The sequence below is a fragment of the Ochlerotatus camptorhynchus genome, unplaced genomic scaffold, assembly GCF_037179485.1.
Source record: "Ochlerotatus camptorhynchus isolate MF236.1 unplaced genomic scaffold, CSIRO-AGI_Acam_v1.1 ptg000136l, whole genome shotgun sequence".
Classification (NCBI taxonomy): domain Eukaryota; kingdom Metazoa; phylum Arthropoda; class Insecta; order Diptera; family Culicidae; genus Ochlerotatus; species Ochlerotatus camptorhynchus.
The window spans coordinates 708,797-728,769 of NW_027040626.1; the positions used below are offsets into that span (position 1 = coordinate 708,797).

Consider the following 19,973-nt stretch of genomic DNA (forward strand, 5'->3'; position numbering starts at 1 on the left):
TATGTTTCAGCAACACGATCGAACCAAAGCTGAGCTCGTAAAGCTACGCAAACAATGGGAAGAAGATCAACGAACCCTCGAAGAGCTAGGTGTTCAATTAAGCGTCAGTAAGATGCATATTTCTGATTTAAAGGAAAAGGGTTTGCACCAGAGTAACGATGGAAAGAACGGTTCGGAGTCCAGTAGTGGAAACGGAGGAGGATCTTGGACCCCAGATAAAGGAGTTTCCAACTGTAAAAGTTGCGATAAGGAGTTCAGTATAACCCGCCGAAAACATCATTGTCGTTATTGCGGTAGCATTTTCTGCTCGAATTGTTCCGATCACGTGGCTGTGATTCCAGGTGAGGCGAATGGAAAACCGCAGCGAGTTTGCGATTCCTGCTGGCAGAAATTAGCAAGCAGCACCACTCCGATTGCCAAGTAGGATTTAAGAAATGGAGAGATTTTAGTAAATATAAACCGGCTTCCTCATATTGCTCTTTCCGTACATGAAGTTGCAAACGTCCATGCGTTCTATGGTTGAAAAGTTTTTATATTACTTGATAGTGCAACAAATAAAAGTGTTAAAAATGCCTTACTGACAAGTAGAACATAATAATATTTCAAAGAAATCATGAAACGAAATCAGAATTAAAGATGTGTAAGATAAATGCGATATGTGAATGTTTTATATAAAAAATTTACTGAATATAAAAACGTTATCCTTAAGGGAAACATATTTATTTTAAATAAATTGAACTCAAAAGCGTATGAACTGTTGATCATTTTGAGAAATCACTTAAAAATGGAGGATATGGGATTCTATCTTATTTTTCATCTTTCAGATCTTTCAGCAAATTAGCTTTGATTAATTGCAAATTTAAGTCATTGAGAACATCGATAACTGATGAATGGCTTGTTTTCTGAACTCGCGCAATTGAAACTCAAACTTCGAAAGCAGATAATATGCCCCCCTAAGGATAACAGCCCCGGGCTCCTTAGATCCTAGATCCGGCACTGGTGTCTGTGACTGTTCGCGACGGTGATAAGTGGACCCATTCCATGAAGTTCTTTACCGCGACTTTTCAACTACTTTTCTTAATTCCTGTGTTATTTTTACTCTGAATTGAGGATTACTTAAGACAAAGCTTGAAACACAAGTTTGGAATTATCTGAGTAATGTCAAAACATTTTTAATTACCGGGAAATTTTGTATTAAAACTGAATTAAAGTCTAAACAATGTTATGTTCAGTGGAGTACCTGATTTGGCATAATGCCACTTGGCATAAACGTAAATAATATGTTGATCGCGCACGGGCAGAACTTCCCTACGTTGTGTGAATAGATGGTGAAAATAAAACACAGTCGTTTATCGGGCCATCCTGCCATGGCAGAGGCATGCGAACTATTGAATTTATTTGCAATCTTTACAATAGAACGGTAGGCATGATAACACTACGCTTGCGGCACTTGTGTGTTGATATGAGTATTTGGGTAGAGTATTTTCACACGTTTTGTACAAACATATGTTATAGTCTACATAAAACATAGCTGCTTGTTTCTTCATGTTCGGTTCTTCAAAAATAGGGGAAATGTATGTAATGTCGGCCTAAGTGTCCCTAATTTGGGCCCATACATAAATTCAGCAATCGACTAAATTTTCAATAGCAACCAAAAATATCCATTGGTACCGTCCCAATGACGCGTTAATCTAGATACAATTCATAAATAGCAGATTTTTAGCGATAGGCCCAATCTTAGATCCATAGGCCAACATTAGAGCCATTTCCCCTATATAAGATCAGCTTTAAAGAAGGGAAAATACCCATCAAATGATCATTTTCCCTCCTTTTGATCCTGTTCTTTCGTGTTCCGCTGATATATTCAGTCCATGAAAAAAATAAGGCGGATGAACTATTCATCGGTATGTGTAGCGTTTTTCCGCATTCATACCAAACGACCACTGTGCCAAACGGCAGTAATGCCAAGCGGCATTATGCCAAATGGGGCACTCCCTTTTTAGGTCGCGTTGTTGCAGCACGCAGTGTTTTGCATCTAGTACATAATATGCACTAATAAAATTTCAATGATTGTTTTTATGTTTCCCACACATGATTTTTTGCAATGCGATCAACAAATTATATCTATGTGTTGGACACATACTTAATAAGTGCACACATAAAAACCACACATACTATTCATTTGACTCATAAATTTCATGTGTGTTTCTGGGTGGATTCTGTTTATGTGTGGTCACATGAAAATCATGTGGAATTTCACATGGAAATTGGGTTTGCATTGAACCTGTTGAAATATAGACAAACAAATTCCAATCGTGCCCCATTTTGCCCTATTTATTAGTGACTGTATAAGGGCTGAACACAATGATAGCGGCATAGCGGCAATCGCAAATTTTCCCAAACTCTGAAATCCGTTTGACAACCCACAATGAGGGCGTTGCGTTGTACTAAAACTTTTTTTTTTAACATTTTGGAAAATCGCGGTGCGGTTGAGCGACAGCCTGAGAAGTGCTCAACATTTTCAGTTGTATTTTTTTTTTAATTTTTGAGTTAACCAGAACCTTCAAGTGAACCAAATAATCATCCAAGGTCGTAGTATGTAATCAGAACCATGCAGCCGGACATATTTCGGGACCCCCGGGGAACTGGCCAGATTCTTATTGAACCAACACCTACATGCGACACATCAAATTAGATGATAATTTAAAAAATATGATCATTGGTGACCATATTAAGTACTGAAGACCACGTTGGCCAGATCCGAACATGTTCCGGATACCCCTGGAGAAGTGAAACTTGAACCTACATCCTCATGTGATACACTAAACTATATGAGAATTCAAAAATAAGAACATTGGAGACCATATTAAGTACTCAGGACCACACTGGCCATACATGTTCCGGGTGCTCCCGGGGAGTTTCATAAATTTCCCGAAATTTCCCTGAGGCCAATGGAACTGTTCTGAAATTCTCTTCAGAACTACTCTGAAGTTCTCCTCAGAACTACTGTGAAGGTCTCCTCAGAACAACTTTGAAACTCTCCACATAAATACTCTGAAGTTCTCATCAGAACAACTCTGAAATTCTCATCAGAATTTATCTGAAGTTCTCCTAAGAACTACTTTGAAGTTCTCGTCAGAACTACTTTGAACTTCTCCTCAGAACTACTTTGAAGTTCTCCTCAGAATTACTTTGAATTTCTCCTCAGAACTACTCTGATGCTCTCTTCAGAATTACTTTGAAATTCTCCTCAGAACTACTCTGAAGTTCTCTTCAGAACTACTGTGAAGTTCTCCTTAAAACTACTATAGATCTTCGATGAAGTTTTCAACATTTTCCTGACATGTACGAAGTTGTCCGAATATTCACTTGAAGATTTTTAAACATTCCCGCTAGTCGGGACTTCCCTAAAGATATCTTTACTCCCACAGAAGTTCTTTTAACTTCTCAATAAATTAGAGTTGTCTGGACTTTCCTAAGATTCACCGAACTTTCCTTAAGCTCCCGTAGTTTTCCTGATATTCATAACTCTTCTCCGAAGCTCTCGATATTTCCCCACGGTTCAAGGTACTTCTTCAAAGTGCTCCCACAAATCAGTTCGCACCATCCACACGGAACCGATAAATTACCCAAAATTAAGTTCTTCTCACTCATCTCCCATGTTCCGTTCAATAAGCTAATTTTCAGTAAACCCAATCCGCTTATAGTAGTTTACATTTGACTACGGCAAAAATAATTACTTACTCTTGAGTATTTTCTACCCAAAATTAAGTAAAAAGAACTTAAATTTAGGTTCAAAGTGTTTTTATGTTACTTCATACGCGAAGTTAGCGATTTTCAGAGTTGGTTGGAAATGCTAACATGAAGCTTTAGTGTGATAATTTATTAGCTGGAGAATGATCTTTAGAAGAGGGTAGGGTGATAGTTCCGTTAGAGTACGGCAGTATGAAAATTGAATAGAAGTTGAAAATGAGCGAAGGGCCATTAATGCGACAGTTTTTAAAGATAGACGCACATCTTTTGCCTAACCCGTACGATGTACGCGGAGACTTGAAGTATGTCTCCAATCACACTAAAGCTTTATGTTAGCATTTCCAACCAACTCTTAAATTTAGGGTTTTTGTTTTTGTCTGTGCACTGCAGCAAGCGCTGACAAACTGCATTTTAAGTAAAGCCCAGTCGTTACTCTTCCATTGTTTGTTTTTGTTCGTAAATTAATGAAAGAGAAGGGAGAAACAAAATGAGCCAGTTATATGTTGTCGAATAAAAAGTTTAGAGTTTGATGCTTTGGAAACAAATGTCCCTAACCTGGGTATAATAAGTAACCTTCAATTGTGATGTTAATCATATCTTAACAAATAATCTACTTGCAGACGGAATTTGACTGTATGTTAGCAATTGAGCACGAACAAAAGTTAGTTACTAATCTTACCCTTATCACACCAAAACTTTTCAGGAACATAGATTTAAAATCGGGCTACACAGACAAACAAACATAACACTGAACACGCATTTAACGGTAAATTTAAATTTATCGTAGTTGGTAGTATCATATAGAGGTAACTCTAAGACGAGGAGCAAATACACAGCAAAAAATATTAAATGGTTGTGTCCTAGACACGACCGCAGTATGACGTAGAACCACACAAAATTGATGTTTTTCATGCATTTTTGACTATTATACTTTATCTTAAAATTTTCAAGTATTTCAATGTTTCGGTTATGGTTCACTCAAAACAATTTAAACAATTTTCTTGACACATATATTAATGTGAAATTCCACATGATTTTCATTTGACCACACATAAACAGAATCCACTCAGAAGTACACATGAAATTTATACGCAAATGAATAGTATGTGTGGTCACGCATGGTTTTTATATGTACCTACATATATTAAGTATGTGGCCGACACATAGATATTGATTTGTTGATCACGTTGCAACAATTCATGTGTGGAACACATAAAAACTCCAGAACAAGATCCTTAGGATGATCCTAAACAGTCCAGGACCCGAAATTCTGAGGTTCACCGCCTGGCTGGCCTTTAGCCTCTCGAAGAGCGACGAACGGTCTCCTTGGAAAAGTTCAGCTCTTCAGATAATACGTGATCTGGCACGTTAGTTAAGTTAGACTCGTAGTTAGGTAGGTTATCTAATTTTTCAATTAAAACAAAACACACCCCACCATGTGGTATTCTTTCAACTGGATGAAATACGCAAATACTAAATTAGAATATCCAATGAACAAATATGAAGAGCCAGATAGGCTAATAAATTGAAATATAATATCAATGTGTACACCATAATCAACAGAAATAAACGAAATTTTACTACTACTACTTTTAGAGTCAGTGGTGTGTAATTCATCAACATAATATCATCGAGTATGTCTTTCAGGCAATTTTTTTTTCTCAAATTTGAAAGTTTTGGTGCGGGAAGAAATTAAGGGAAAAACTTCTGTTTTTAATAATAATTGTAGTTTGTTTAAAATTTATTTCCCGGAAAAAAGTGATCGTCAAAGTCCATGTCTTTTTCTGATTATTGTTGGGGGGGGGGGGGGGGGGAGGTTGTTGTGAAGGGGGAGGAGGGGATTTACAAACATTGAATTTTCTCTTTCCTCATTGTGGTCACGCCGTGATCCACCTTTAGCCACTGACTTGGTCCTGCTTGCTGCAGAACCAAGTGGCACGCCGTCCGAGGCCAAGACGGTTTTATGACAGGTGGGCAGGAACTCACAGTCTCCCAGTGTTGGTGAGTTCTTTGCCGTTAATGTTCACGAAAAGTTCACTATTTTGCTATACAGAAATTCAAAACAAAATTTTTTATCTGCGGATTTGAACAGTTTTTGACCTGTTTCATACTACCGGAAGGTGTATGCTGGTCACAAATGCCGTGCCAAACTGATTTCCTACTCTTTTTTTTTTTTTCTTTATTATAGAGATTTTTAGCCATAGGCTAGTTCATCTCTTTGATTTCCTACTCAATTAATCAATCTTTGATGTGAAATTCGCTAATAAACACGAGGTGCATTTCATGCCATAACAAAATGGGCATGGTTCATTTAAGTAAACAAACTAACACTTCTTCCGACTGTGGCACCTATGTATTAGCCGTCTCGGTCCGAGGCGACAATGAGCAAAAGCACGACAGCAGCGCTGTTTTATATCTTTTCAGGTTCAAGCAGAACGATGTGCAACCGAACCTGATAGGATTTCCCGCCATTTTTTTTTATGAATGGGGCGGAGCAAAAAGTTTCTTTTGTGCAGAATATGTAAAAAAGGATGGACTTTGGATGTTAATATAATTGCATATATAGAGGTACCAGATATGTTTTACCGTCAGTTGTTGGTAATCCGTTGAGTGTATGTCTCCTGTTAAGCAATTGTCTTTTGAACATGTTGGCTCTGCATGTAAAAAATTAATTGTTTATACATAATTGTGGTTTGCTTAATATTTATTTCCCGGAAAAAATGATCGTCAAAGTCCATGTATTTTTCGGGTTATTGTTAAGCGGGGAGGGGGAGGGGGTTTTACATGCACGTTTTTTCAAATCTCATTCCTCATTGTGGTGGACACGCCGTGATCCACCTTTATCCGCTGACTTAGTCCTGCTTGCTGCAGGACCTAGTGCCACGCCGTCCGAAGCGGGAATGAGCGGAGGCAAGTTTTTTAGTTTAAATGATCTTTATTTTAGTTTAACTTGGACGATTACCATATAAATTTTTACTAAGTGATTTAATGATTTCTTCATCTTTAGGTATGGGCAAAATTCAAAATTTGTTTTACAGAATTAGTCCTAGACTTAGTACACGGTCGACCACCTTGGTGGGATTGGTTTGTTTTGTTTTTAGAATTTGAAGAGAAACTACTTAATACTACTATTTACAGCTTAAAACTAACCTACTCTACTATATACACTTAACCTACTATGTACAAATTGCTTATTAAAGCATGTTCAGAAAGATTGCATTTTTGAATAAATTTAGTTGTCATATCATCAATTTTGGAATCTACTTTGGGAATTTCTGCCTCTTGATGGAGGTCTGCTATTCTTGTGTCGAATGGACGATCTAGGATCATCCTCAACACTCTATTCTGTGCAACCTGGATTTTGTTCCTGTGGGTCTGAGCGCACGATTCCCACACCGGGGCGGCATAGAAGATCGCGGGGGCTATGATCTGTTTGTAAACAGCCAGTTTGTTTTGCCTTGAGAGGCGGGATCTGCGGCAAATGAGCGGATACAAACACCTAACCAAGGCGGAGCACTTAACTAGGGTTTTCTCTATGTGCGAGCGGAACAGGAGCTTCTCATCGAACAACATCCCGAGATAAGTAACATCAGTGGACCACTCGACCCTTGTACCATCCATTATTACGGTACAGGAGGGAGACGGTTTAAGTTTTAATGATTGTCTGTGAAGGAACATGATCGCTTGGGTTTTCGAGGCGTTGATTTTGATTTTCCACGTGGTGGCATAATCAGTAAAGGTGTCAAGGCATCGTTGGAGCTTGTTCGTAATTTCACGAGGCATCCTACCCTTGACAGCTATCGCGGTGTCATCTGCAAACAGAAAGAACACGCAACCGTCTCCTAGAGGAGGGATGTCCGACGTGTAGATGCTGTAAAGCAGTGGTCCCAGCAGACTCCCTTGCGGAACACCTGCTGGGATCGGAAATTGTCCCGAAAGGGAACTATTCAACGACACCCTGAACGACCTTTGCTGGAGATAGTTACGGGTGATTTTCACAAGGTATGGTGGAAAGTTGGAGTTACAAAGCTTGTATATAAGTCCGTCGTGCCAGACATTGTCAAACGCCTTTTCGACGTCTAACAAGGCCATGGCTGTGGACTTGGATACAGCTTTGTTACTTCGGATGTTATTCATCACCCGCACTAGCTGATGATTGGTGGAATGCCCCTTGCGGAACCCGAACTGTTCCGGAAGAAGAATGTCATGTTCCTCCACAAACTTGTTTAGTCGGCTGAGGATCAATTTTTCGAACAGCTTGCTCAGCGCTGAGAGCAGGCTAATCGGTCTGTAGCTTGACGGTAGTGAAGGGTCTTTCCCAGGTTTGCGGATCGGGATGATTTTTGCCACCTTCCAGATGCTTGGAAAGTAGTGCAGCTCCAAGCATCTGTTGAAGGTGGCAGCTAGCAGCGAGTGCACCCTCGGGCTGAGATTTTTCAACGCTAGGTTGAATATTCCGTCAAACCCGGGAGCCTTCATGTTCTTACTGTATTTCAGCGCTGAGCAAATTTGTTCCTCTGTAATCCGTTCTTCTGGAGGGACGGCACAAGGGGAGGCATCTAACGTCAGGACGCACTGTGCAACCTGGTTCTCGAGTGGACTTGGGATTTTAGAGCCAAGCAAATGCGACTGGGCAATGTGCTCCCCAATTGCATTGGCCTTCTCTTCGTTGGTGATAAGCCGTTCGTCATTGACTCTAAGTGGTGGAATGGGCTTGGGGTGAGACTTCAGCACCTTGGCAACCTTCCAGAATGGTCTGGAACGGTCGTCCAGGTTCTGAACGAGCCGCCCGAAACTCTCGTTCCGGATTGAGACCATTCTGGAAGCGATCTGCCGATTCAGATCGACCATTTCGTATTTACGCTGCAGATCCCCAGTCCGCTGAAACTGGCGTCTACGAACATTTCTGAGCCGAATCAAGAGTTTGGTGTGGGAATCAATTGCTTGAAACTTACCCCTCACAGGAACTCGTCGAACGCACTCTTCGTCAGCCACGGATATGGCTTGATGGAGACCCTCCAGGGCCCGGTCGATGTCATCCACTGTGTCGAGCGGTGGGTTGTCGTCGATGTGGCGGTCGACCACGCGTCGAAACTGAACCCAGTTGACTCGATGGTAGTCCTTCCGCTGGCACGGTGCAGGGGCCACGTTGTAGCCCAGCTCGGTCAGCACCGGTTGGTGGTCCGAACTCAGGTCGTTGACGGCAACCGGCTTGGCTAATCTGGTGTTTGCCAAGAACAGGTCCAGCGTCGATGGGTTGCCCGTCGGTGATGTGAAGGTTGGTTCGTCCGGAAACCAGACGGAATAGAGACCATGCTGGGAATGGTCGAATAGCAGGCGGCCGTTCTGGTTCTGCTGGTAGTTCCGCCAGGCCTCGTGCCGGGCGTTCAGGTCCCCTCCGATTACAAAGCGGGCATTGGTGTGGGTTATGATGGCAAGGTCGTTCTTGAACTGCTGTGCTGTACCATTGCTAACGGTACATTGCCGGGGGCAGTAGGCGGCGATGAACCGGACGTTTCCGGTCGATGTTTCCACCTCTATGCCAACGGCCTCGATGATGGAAGTGCGGTAGTGGGGTAGGGTGCAGTACTTGATGCCTTTCTTGATGATGACCGCGACACCGCCCCCCCTGGAGCTGGTGCGATCAAGCCGGACAATGCTGTGGTCGGGCAGCCAGAAGCTGTCACCGGTCTTGAGGTGAGTCTCGGTGAGAAGGCCCACGTCGATGTCGTGCTTGCGGAGGAAGTCTGCAAGCTCAATGTTTTTCGCCCCTACGGAGCGAGCGTTCCAGTTGGCGATCTTTATGGGTTCACGGTCCATAATTAGCGACGAAGGAGATGATAGCTTGGAGCTGTTGTGTTCTTGTTGCGCAGGTGCGCTTGATGATGATGGCCTGGGCCAACAGTGCGACGATCTCATCCGTTGACAGCGGAGAATCGCCTGTAGCTTCACCGGTTGTACCGGCCAATCCCGGAGCAGGGGGATCCGTCGATGGGCCGGAGGCTTGACTGGGTACTGCAGCGGCAGCCGACTGGGCAGCAGCCAACTGTTGGTTGAGCGGGAGCGGCGCCAACACTGGAATTGGCCGTGGTTGGACCGGTGATAACGGAGGAAAGTTCTGCGCGTTGTTTTCCGGGACCTTCTTGCGACCGGGCTGGTTGTTGGACGAGGCCTTCTTCCGGATCTCGGCGTATTCGGCCCGCTTCGGACAGGCCTTACTCGTGGCCTTGTGGGCAGCACCGCAGTTGGCGCATGTGGGAGCGGCTTCCTCGATGCTGTCGCAGTCGTCGATCTTGTGGTTTTTGCCGCATTTGATGCAGCGGCTGGCCATGCGGCAGTTCCTGGTGCCGTGCCCGAACAATAGGCAGTTCGAGCACTGAGTGACGCCACGGTGGGTTGGCTTATACCGCTCCCACTTCACTACGATGTGGAACAGTGTGCGTGTCGTATGGAGATCCTTCACGGTTGTGGAGTTCTTCTGCAGATGGACCAAGTAGAGCTGGTCACGATACTTGATGGCCTTGCTGCGGGTCATCTTGTGGATTTCGACCGGCTTGAGGCCGTTCGCCTTAATCTCGTCCATTAAGGTGGTGGTGTCCATGTCGTGGAGCCCGCGCAGCACCACTTTCAGCGGCTTGGTGGCCTCGACGTCGTGGGAGAAGTACTCCAGCTTCATCCTGTCCAAGAGGGCCTGGACTGCGTTGTAGTGATTTTCGGCCGAGACCATCAGTTTGTAGCCTTCCGTGCACCGTTGAATGGTGCAGCGAAGGCCCTGCTTAATGTAGAAATCCAGCTGCTCCCATAGCCCGGGAGGGAAGCCCTTCACATAGAAGGGTGGCAACTTAACTTTTTTAGGCACCGTCTCAGGGTCCGACTGCGGCTGGGCTCCGTTCTGCAGGGCGGAGAACGGATTGTTGCTCAGCAGCTTTTTTGCTGCCGATGCGGTGGCGCTGATGTCTTCAGGTCTGGGTCGTTTAGTTCCGGGAGGCCCCGGCTGCGGGTCCGCAACGCCTGTCGGGACGGGCAATGGGGTTTTCTTCTGCTTCTTCTGAGCTGGCTCGGTGGTCGCGCCGTCTCCTGGGAGAGTCTGTTTTCCCGGTAAGCCGGCACACGCGTTACCGCGCGATTTCTTACCCATGGCTGGGTCAGCGAGAGCGTCACTATACAACGCGGAGCTAATTCGACTTGCGAACGAACGAACGAAACTAGAGAGAATTCAAATCGACTGAACTGCTCAACAGTCTGGCAGCGAATGATGAGCGGAGGCAGGGGAGCAGCGCTGATTTATATCTTTTCATGATCAAGCAGAATGATGTGCAACCAAGTGGTATTCGTTTATGATGACTATATAGGTTTGGGAAAAAGGTTTATTTCATGAAAACATCATTATCATTTGTACATTTTCATTTTCATTTAATTACAGAAAAATCGGAAAAATATTTATTTCAGCAGGTTCGTAATGTAATATCGTATCGATTGGCGTATTTGGATTTTAATTTCATCTATAAATGACAAAGTTACAAGCGTATAAAACCTAACACTTTTGCACCACACATATTTTTTGATTCGCACCCCAGTATAGTCGACAAAGACGTAGTTCTACGTCAAAAAAAGTAATATCGATCAATGTAATTCAAGCTGATGTAAGAAATACTAATACTAATAGCAAAAAGCAGATACAATATTACATCAATGGATGTAATTTTATTCGCAAAATCGATGAACATCGTACAACGTTATATTACACAATGTACACAACTTTTTTTCTGTGTACAGGGGTTACTCAAAATAACTAGGATTAGGCAAATTTTTGGTCAACTTTGGAGTGTTGTAACTTCGTCAAATATGATCCGATTTTAAATCTTCCAAGAGCATTTGACTGAAAAACTAACATTGTTCTACGGTGTAGCCACGAAAATAATCCTGGTCACCGGATACCGGAGATATTCCGGGTTTCTGGAAGGCTTGTCTAACTTGCTAAATTTTTGGTAAAAATTTTATATATGATGCTGGTTAAATATATATATTTTTAGTTAATACAACAAAAGAAGAACCATTTTTAAAGCGAATCATATGCCAAAAACTAAAATCGGTCTATAATCAACCGAGATATGGCCATTTCCCTAGAATCGGTTCTGGTGAAGGGTTCTGAATGCGGTTCATTTAATCACTCAAAATATGCCGTGCGACAGCTCTTTCTTCATGGTTTCTCGTCAATAGACTTTCGATAAATTTGAAATGCATCATTGACCACATTGGCCACTCTCGGAACATCCAGTATGCCCCCGGGGGAACCTGGAGCAGGTGACAATTGCATTTTTACACCAAAACATGCCGTGCGACAGCTCATTCTTCATGGTCTTTCATGAATAGGCTTTCCATAAACTTCAAATGAATCATTGACCACATTGGCCGCTCTTGGAATCACGGGATACCCCCGAGGGATCCTGTAGCAGGGGTCAATTGCGTTTTTACACCAATGCTTGCCGTGCGACAGCTTTTTCTGCAAGTTTTTTCATGAATAGGCTTTTGAAAGACTTTAAATAGATTAGTGACCACATTGGCCGCTCTCGGGACCTCCAGTATGCCCCCGGGGGAACCTGGAGCAGAGGACAATTGCATTTTTACACCAAAACATGCCGTGCGACAGCTTATTCTTCATGGTTTTTCATGAATAGGCATTCATTAAACTTCAAATGGATCAGTGACCACATTGGCAGCTCTCGGAATCACGGGATACCCCCGGGGGAACCTGTAGTAGGGGGCAATTGCTATTTTACTCAAAAACATGCGGTGCGACAGCTCTTTCTTCATGGATTTTCATGAATATGCTTTCTATAGACTTAAAGTGAATCATTGACCACAATGGCCGCTCTGGGAACCACTGGATACCCCCGGGGGAACCTGTAGCAGGAGACAATTGCGTTTTTACTTAAAAACATGCCATACCGGAGGTCCCGAGAGCGGCCAATGTGGTAAATGATTCACTTTAAGTCTATAGAAAGAATATTCATGAAAATCCATGAAGAAAGAGCTGTCGCACGGCATGTGAACACTGTTTTGAGTGCGTTGTAATCTAAATACTATAAGCCTTCACGGTATTTAAAAAGTATTCACAAGAATTTTTAGAAGAATTAAAGGAATCAAAATTATTTGAAGTGGACCTAATTAAAGTACTTAAAAATATTTAAAGAGGATTCAAAGTACTCAACATTCTTTAGAGAAATCAAAATACTCAAAGGTATTTAAAGTTGATTGAAAGTACTCAAAACAGTTCGCTCTTAGCTGTCGACTAAAGCAGCAGCAGCTCCAGAATCAGTCCCATGGAGTACGCGTCAATCTGCGTCTTTATCCGGGATTTATTTCGACATTCGATTCATCAACAAAAAGAGAGGGGACTACGCAGTATACTATAGTCACAGCCAAAACTACCAACAATTTGCTCAATATTCTTCGAAAAGTGTATACTTCAGGTTGGCAGTTTCACCATCCCTGTGATCAGTTGAATTTACTATAAAGCATTTCCATTCTCGTAGATTGCAGTCTCGAAGAAGTTCTTGATCCAAATAAAAGTGCCGTCAATCCCACCGTCATCAGTGCCCCTCCCCTGAAGACGAAACACGTACCTATCGCGAAACTGGCCAAGGAGAAGAAGATTGTGACGATAATTGCCCGTGGAGTGAAGTGGAAGTAGGATAAACCGAATGGTCTCGGCAGGGATGGACGGTCCATAAGTTAATTCAGGAAGATGAATGAGTGCACTTTCGTTTGTACACATGTCTTACGAGTGCATTTACTGCCTGAATCAGTTCGAGAGCCGGACTGTACAATGCATAACTTCTCAGGAACGTCAAACAATTCACCAAGTCATCAGCCATCCATAATCAAGTAATACGTTCGTAATGCTCACCCGTGATGGCATTTCTTCGGATTCCTTCGGCATTTCGGACTCATCGTCCGATTTCAGGACCAGCCGAAGTTCCCCGGAGAAAACACTCAGTGAAGCAGGAATCCCCCCGGCTGCTTCTAGCCCAAAGAGCCATTATCATTAACAAACTTTTTTTTCGAAATAGATTTTAGTGGATTTTCCGTCCAATTTGGCCAATGAGAATAACTCGAATTTGAGTTCCTTTCACTCAGTTTTGGAAAAAAATGCAGGAGCTCACAGCTTGAGTAAAATTTTCAAAGAAAAACTTGCCGAATATGAGAGAAATTGAGAGAGGTTTTACTTAGCCTATTAGTATACGTAGATTTTTTAACAGAAGCGAGAAAAATTTTACTCAGTTCCACAGAGTTCCCGCAGTTTTTTCCAAAACTGAGCAAATGGAACTCAAATTTGGTTATTCTCATTGGCCGTGTGCAATCTTTTATCGATTTATTTTCCTTTATAGGAAATTTCCAACTTTTATCGGACGAGTTGTAGCTTGAGCCAACAGGTTCCGGGAACTTCCGGCAACATGCGAATGCAAGGACGTAGCCAGGTTTCGAGCTAGGAAGGGGCGATTTTTTTTTTTTTTTATATTATAGTCACTTCAACTCTCTTGGGTCATTCGTGACTTGTCCGGGGGTGAGATTTGAACTCGTGACTTTGGCGTGAGAGGTACGGATGTTAACCACTACGCTGGGGTCGCCCCGTGGGGGGCGGGGCGAACAAAATTTACTATGGAAATTTGGCCGATTACCATTTCACCGAAAGCCTTTGTGTTGCTGCCCTGCCCCCTCTGGCTACGTCTATGTGCGGATGTGTCTGTACGAGAATCTGATGATGGATCAACCGCTGCCGGTAGACATTTCGATATCATCCGATGTGTCGTTAGGTACCTCTGCTAGAAGCCTTTCACCACCGAATAGCTGGTCGAATTCGCTGGTAAGATTCTAGTTTCTCTATGTGATTTTCTTTGGATGAATAATAATATAAAAAACCTATAATTATTTTAATCTGGTTTTTTTTTTCGTTGATTTTTTTTTCCGTAATGAGTACCACAACAGACGTCGAATGAATCGTCCTACCCTCCCCCAAAGACCGTGAGGACGTGCTCGGCCTGTTATTGATCTATAAATATGATTAAATTACTGTCCTTTTATACATTGAAGATGAAAAACTACTCCCATGTACCATCTATGAGTTCTCAGTGCAAGTGCACTAATTCTGATCTGTTCTGATCATTCATGGAGGAGCAACTGCGAAAAAAAAAATGTGTTCAGATGTAGTGGCTTGGAACTATCCATTTGGTTGAAAATCATTCGAATTTTTCACTGAATTTAAATGACGAAGCATGATTTATACCAATTTGGCGTCATCGGTTTGGACATAAACATTTGGGGTTGGTTCAGTTGTTTCTGGGATGGAATAGTTCCCTTTATTTAAACGTGATCGTCTTCGAATTAAAATTCAAAATTATAACAACAATATACCGTTTTGGTGCGCAAACTTTTACACCTTTTAATGTACAGCACTTTACTACAAATTGTACTTACTTAAACTGTTAATACTTAATCGAACGAACAAATGTTAGTTTTAGCGCAATCGCATTTTGTGAAAAATAAGGGGTTTTCTATGTGAATTTTACCTTCCTGGACAGATGTACCGCAACGAAACAAAAGAAGGGAAAGGTGCTGTTTGGATGATTTTAATTGTAATTTACAGCTGAGCTAATGCTTGTTTTGGCGCGGCCGCTTTTCCTGCAACTCACGAATGACACCAATTTTTCTGTAGGATTTCAAAAGATGATAGAAGCTTATTATGAATGCTGTCTTTCTTATTTGGACTCTTAGTTCTCCTTCTTCATTCTAGTCGAGGTCATTCGATAGATGATGGAATCCCTGCCTGGATCCATGGTTGCGATGGCCATCGAAATAGCGAACAGCGAGAAGACTAGAACAACGCTGAACCACAGGATGATGTTGAAGATGACTGGATAGTTGCTGTCGTACTTCATGGCAATGTTGTACTAAAACAAATACACAACATTGTATGAATGTATGGTTATTGAGATATTTAAAAAAAAAACTTACAGGGTCTGCTTCATCGGGTTCTCCAGCCTGTCGCTTGGAGCGAACCAGTGGTGCTTCAGTGGAAGTGATCAATCCGACAACAACGGCACCATCGAAGGCCTTTTCAGCAGCAGTTTGCAGTTCGAGCATGGCATTGCTTAAAAGCTTCTTAGCTTCAGCGATGGCCTGAGATGATGGTTCATGGGCAGCCAGTATAGCTTCTAGGGACACGCGTACGATGTGCACCGTTGGAACACTTTCATCAGTTGAAGTTACCAGCAAATCGCTCAGTCCGTTGATGAAAGCAATCTGACGCATAAAATCAGAATCGGCCTTGTTCGATTTGGGTTTCAGGTACTGAGGTTTCACGTCGTCGTCATCAGGCTGAACGGTTCCCAGCGGAGTGGAGAAGCTGTCCGACTATAAACCCTTTTATTAGCAACACAATCCTCTTGGGAATGAACCACATTTACTTACCGATTCCTTAAGGTCAACTTCAAAGCTAATGCCATTGTGATCAGCTGACTTCTGAATAAGCTCTCCAAGCGAATCTGATCCGGATCCACCGTACAACTCATAAGCTTGAGCTCCCTACAACAAACAAAAAAAAAACAGGTGTCAATGAAAAGTTCGGTCACGGGATCTTTCATAGCACGTACTTCCAACGTGAGCGAATCGATTCCCTCAGCGATGACAACCACTGCTCCATTGGCCATGTTGAAGGGGTCCTTTACGATAAGTCCATCCCATTCGGTCGGATGAGCTACCGAATAACCGAGGGCAGCACCAAACACATCCGATACAGACTCAGCATCCAATCGGGTATGACCGTGGAATTCTAGCGCCTTTGGCGAGTAGAGAATCGATAGCTGATCACAGTTAGCTAAATGGTTAAGAAAAGGATATAGATTATTCAAGATACCCTTCCAATATGTCCTTGGCAAAGATAAGAAGGGAGAAAACAAGGGTCAAAATATGACTAATTTAAAAACCACTTGAAAGTTGCACAAACACAAAAATTAACATATAATTTAGGAAGATTACCGCATTTACTATTGCTGGATCAGTTTTAATGATGGGAAAAATATAATTTACCTGCGACGAACAGCGAAAATAGGAGGAAAATCGCCCGTGCCATTTTTGCAGCTTAAACTTTTGCACCAGTGATCATATGACGTTTTCGATTTCCACTGCGTTTCACTATGTTCTGTTATCGATTATTTCGTTCCGCTTTCCATTATGACCCTTCACGTGACCGTGACACGCTCGCTGTCAGATCGCCGTCATTGTTCGATGAGTGTACTAACGCATCAACTACACACTATTACAAACCAACCCAAAATTTGAGTTCCTTTGTATTGCTATCTCTTGTTCTCTCATTGAAAATGTAATGAACAGGCTACACACTGCAAAAAAATGTAATATCGATCAATGTAATGCAAGCTGATGTATGAAACAATGATGTAATAGCAAAAAGCAGATACAATATTATATCAATGGATGTAATTTTTTTCGCAAAATCGATGTACATCGTACAACGTTATATTACACAACCGATGGATTGACCTGGTTGCAGCAGTTTGGATGTAATATTCAATTACTTTTTTTCTGTGCACTTAAAATCAAAACCTGCACTATAAGCTACGATTACTTGAAATTATCGGTATTTTTTACCGATAAAAATCGTTACTTTTAACTCTAAATAGAATGTTTTTACCATAAATTAGGACACTTTTGACGTTAATTATTGGTAGAGGAAACAGTCCTATTGTTGCGGTACGTTAGCAGCGTTAGAAGCCTATTGTTGTGTATAGAGACTGCTAAAGTATGATTGTTTCAGTGATTTGTTTTCATCGGGAAAAATTTCCGCTATGAATTTTTTTTTCCCGATGAAAACATTTTGCGTATACGTATACGTGACGTAGTGTGCGTACGATAAACGTCAGCAATCTCTATGAAGTTCTCCATATACCGAGGGGGACGACTCTATCTACGATGCAGAAAAAATGTGTTTTACTGTGGATAGCTGCACGCACGCTGAGTAGATAGAAGGAAGATTTATGTCGATTTTGAAGATTTCCTGCAAAAAGATGAAGCGCGATGTAAGTAGGTGCGAGAAATGAAAGATGATTTTTCGAAGATTGATTCGCTAGTGTGAAATTTTTTGAGCATCTTGAATTGAGATTTACCTCGCCATATACCACAATTGAGCTTTTTGACGTTTAATCGGCGCACACCACTGTACAATTTAAAGCGAACGAGTGCGAGCAAGAGGGAAACAGATTAGTGGGAAAACAAACCGTCCATTCATCCATGTTTGCTAGATAGAGAAAGATGATTAAACGTCAAAAAGGTCTATAGGTTTCTAACGCTGCTAGCGTACCGCAACAATAGGGCTGTTTCCCCTAATCCATGGCTACCGATAATTTAGGTATGTGCACTTTCTTCGATTATCGGTAATTTTTACCGATGTCTAGGTATTCTTTATCGACTTTTAGGTATGTGCATCTTATACCCCGTACAGACTATCCCAAGTTTCAATTTGGGTTTTATGAGGGTTCTGTAGACTACACACTAAATTTAAATCGCTGAAAATCAGCAAAATTTTGCTGATTTTAGACTTGATGAACGATCAGTAAACGTTTCAGCAAAATAATGCTGCTGAATTTTCAGCAATTCCAACTTCTGTCAAAATGACAACCTTTTACTGATAATCAGCAATATTTCTTTATTGATCTTTCAGCAATTCAAAATTCTGACATTTGGCAGCATTTTGCTTATTAAACTATTACATTATAGCATTGGATTGCTGATCATGATCTAGTAATTCGTTTTACTGATAATGAAAACTTAAATTTGGTGTGTATACACCAAATTTAAATCGCTGAAAATCAGTAAAATTTTGCTGATTTTAGACTTGATGAAAGATCAGCAAACTTTCCAGCAAAGTAATGCAATTCCAACTTCTGTCAAAATGACAACATTTTTGCTGAAAATCGGTAAAGATTTCAGATTTCATTTTTAATGATTTTTTCAGCAATCCCTTATTCTATCATTTAGCAGCATTTTGCTGAATACCCGAAAAAAATAACAACAAAAATACATTAAAAAACAATGTATCAATAAGACGAAAATTATTGTCTTAACAAAGATTTATATTGTTACGTCTACAATAAATTTACCTTGATTTATGTTGTACAAAACAGTAAATTTCATGGAAAATTTACAATAAAAAAGGGGGGTTGAATGAAATTTTCGAGATTTCCCCATATATATTTTTTTTCAATAACATTATATATTATTGTTATTTTACTGTTGGTTGGCGAATTTATTGATTAAAAAAAAAACAGTGTACTTTAGAGTGTATGTGTTGGCTTGACAGATCTACTTTATCGACTTTAAAAATAAATCGAAAAAATAAAACAACGCCCCGGGGGGAAGGGGGTGGTATGTCTGTTACGGGTGAGTCTTTTTTTACTGGCTATGGATTGAGATTCGATCCGGAACTTGTGAGAAATGGAGGCCAACTCCCCTGCACTCGATCTCTCTAGGTCACGTCTCTTTGGTGGTTGAGCGTCGTTGATAAGTTAATGCATTTTCTTACTACGAGCATGCAGCTTCTGAAGAAGATTGTAGATAAAAAATACACAAATAATATAGAATCACCTGGCTCTTTGCCATGTATATTTTATTAGATATAACCAACATAATTTTAATAATTTCCTCCTCCTTCTCCTCCGATGTAGATAGTGGTGCGTACGTACTTGCGACTGTGACACTAACAGTTCATTACTGGGTGTCCAGCAAACCGTTTATGTTAGCTGTATTTTTCGGTTAAAAATATCGTTTGCTGTCTTTCAGTAAAGCATTGCTTTGCTGATGATGATCCAGCAATCCGTTTTACTGAAATCTAAATCTCAAATTTGGTGTGTTAGGGGTTTAGTATGATGTTCACACAAAAATAATGTTTTGAATATCTCAGGCATAACATTTGATAACGGCACAAAAGCATTTGTAAACAAACTTTCTAAGGCCCTTTACACGCGAACCAAAGTACGCCCACGCAAACCACTTTCGGAACCCTAATAAAAATTTTATGGTTAATTTGCTTAACGACGTGTTCTGGGTATCATCCAAACCATTTGTGGAATAGTTCAATGATTTGGGTTATCGTTCGTTTATGGTTATTTTTTATTAGGGAAAGGTGATAGTTGCACCTATCTGAT

At 41.4% G+C, this 19,973-nt stretch overlaps 2 protein-coding genes across 2 annotated transcripts in view; one reads left to right on the plus strand and one right to left on the minus strand.

Annotated features, from left to right (window-relative positions):
* The window catches only part of LOC135700411 (protein RUFY3-like), an 18,876-nt gene extending 18,178 nt beyond the window's left edge, over nucleotides 1–698 (plus strand). Inside the window, exon 10 of the mRNA XM_065220903.1 lies at nucleotides 11–698. Coding sequence (XP_065076975.1) covers nucleotides 11–424 — 414 coding nt within the window. The 3' untranslated portion in view covers nucleotides 425–698. The remainder of the gene's footprint in view (nucleotides 1–10) is intronic.
* Nucleotides 699–15,078: 14,380 nt separating this feature from the next.
* ATP6AP2 (ATPase H(+)-transporting accessory protein 2) lies at nucleotides 15,079–16,993 on the minus strand. The gene is made up of 5 exons (XM_065220887.1): nucleotides 16,843–16,993; nucleotides 16,407–16,630; nucleotides 16,225–16,338; nucleotides 15,769–16,167; nucleotides 15,079–15,704 (listed from the first exon to the last, which is right to left on the minus strand). Exons 1-5 carry the CDS (start codon nucleotides 16,883–16,885, stop codon nucleotides 15,525–15,527), a joined length of 960 nt encoding a protein of 319 aa, XP_065076959.1. The 5' UTR covers nucleotides 16,886–16,993; the 3' UTR covers nucleotides 15,079–15,524.
* Between the last annotated feature and the right edge of the window lie 2,980 nt (nucleotides 16,994–19,973).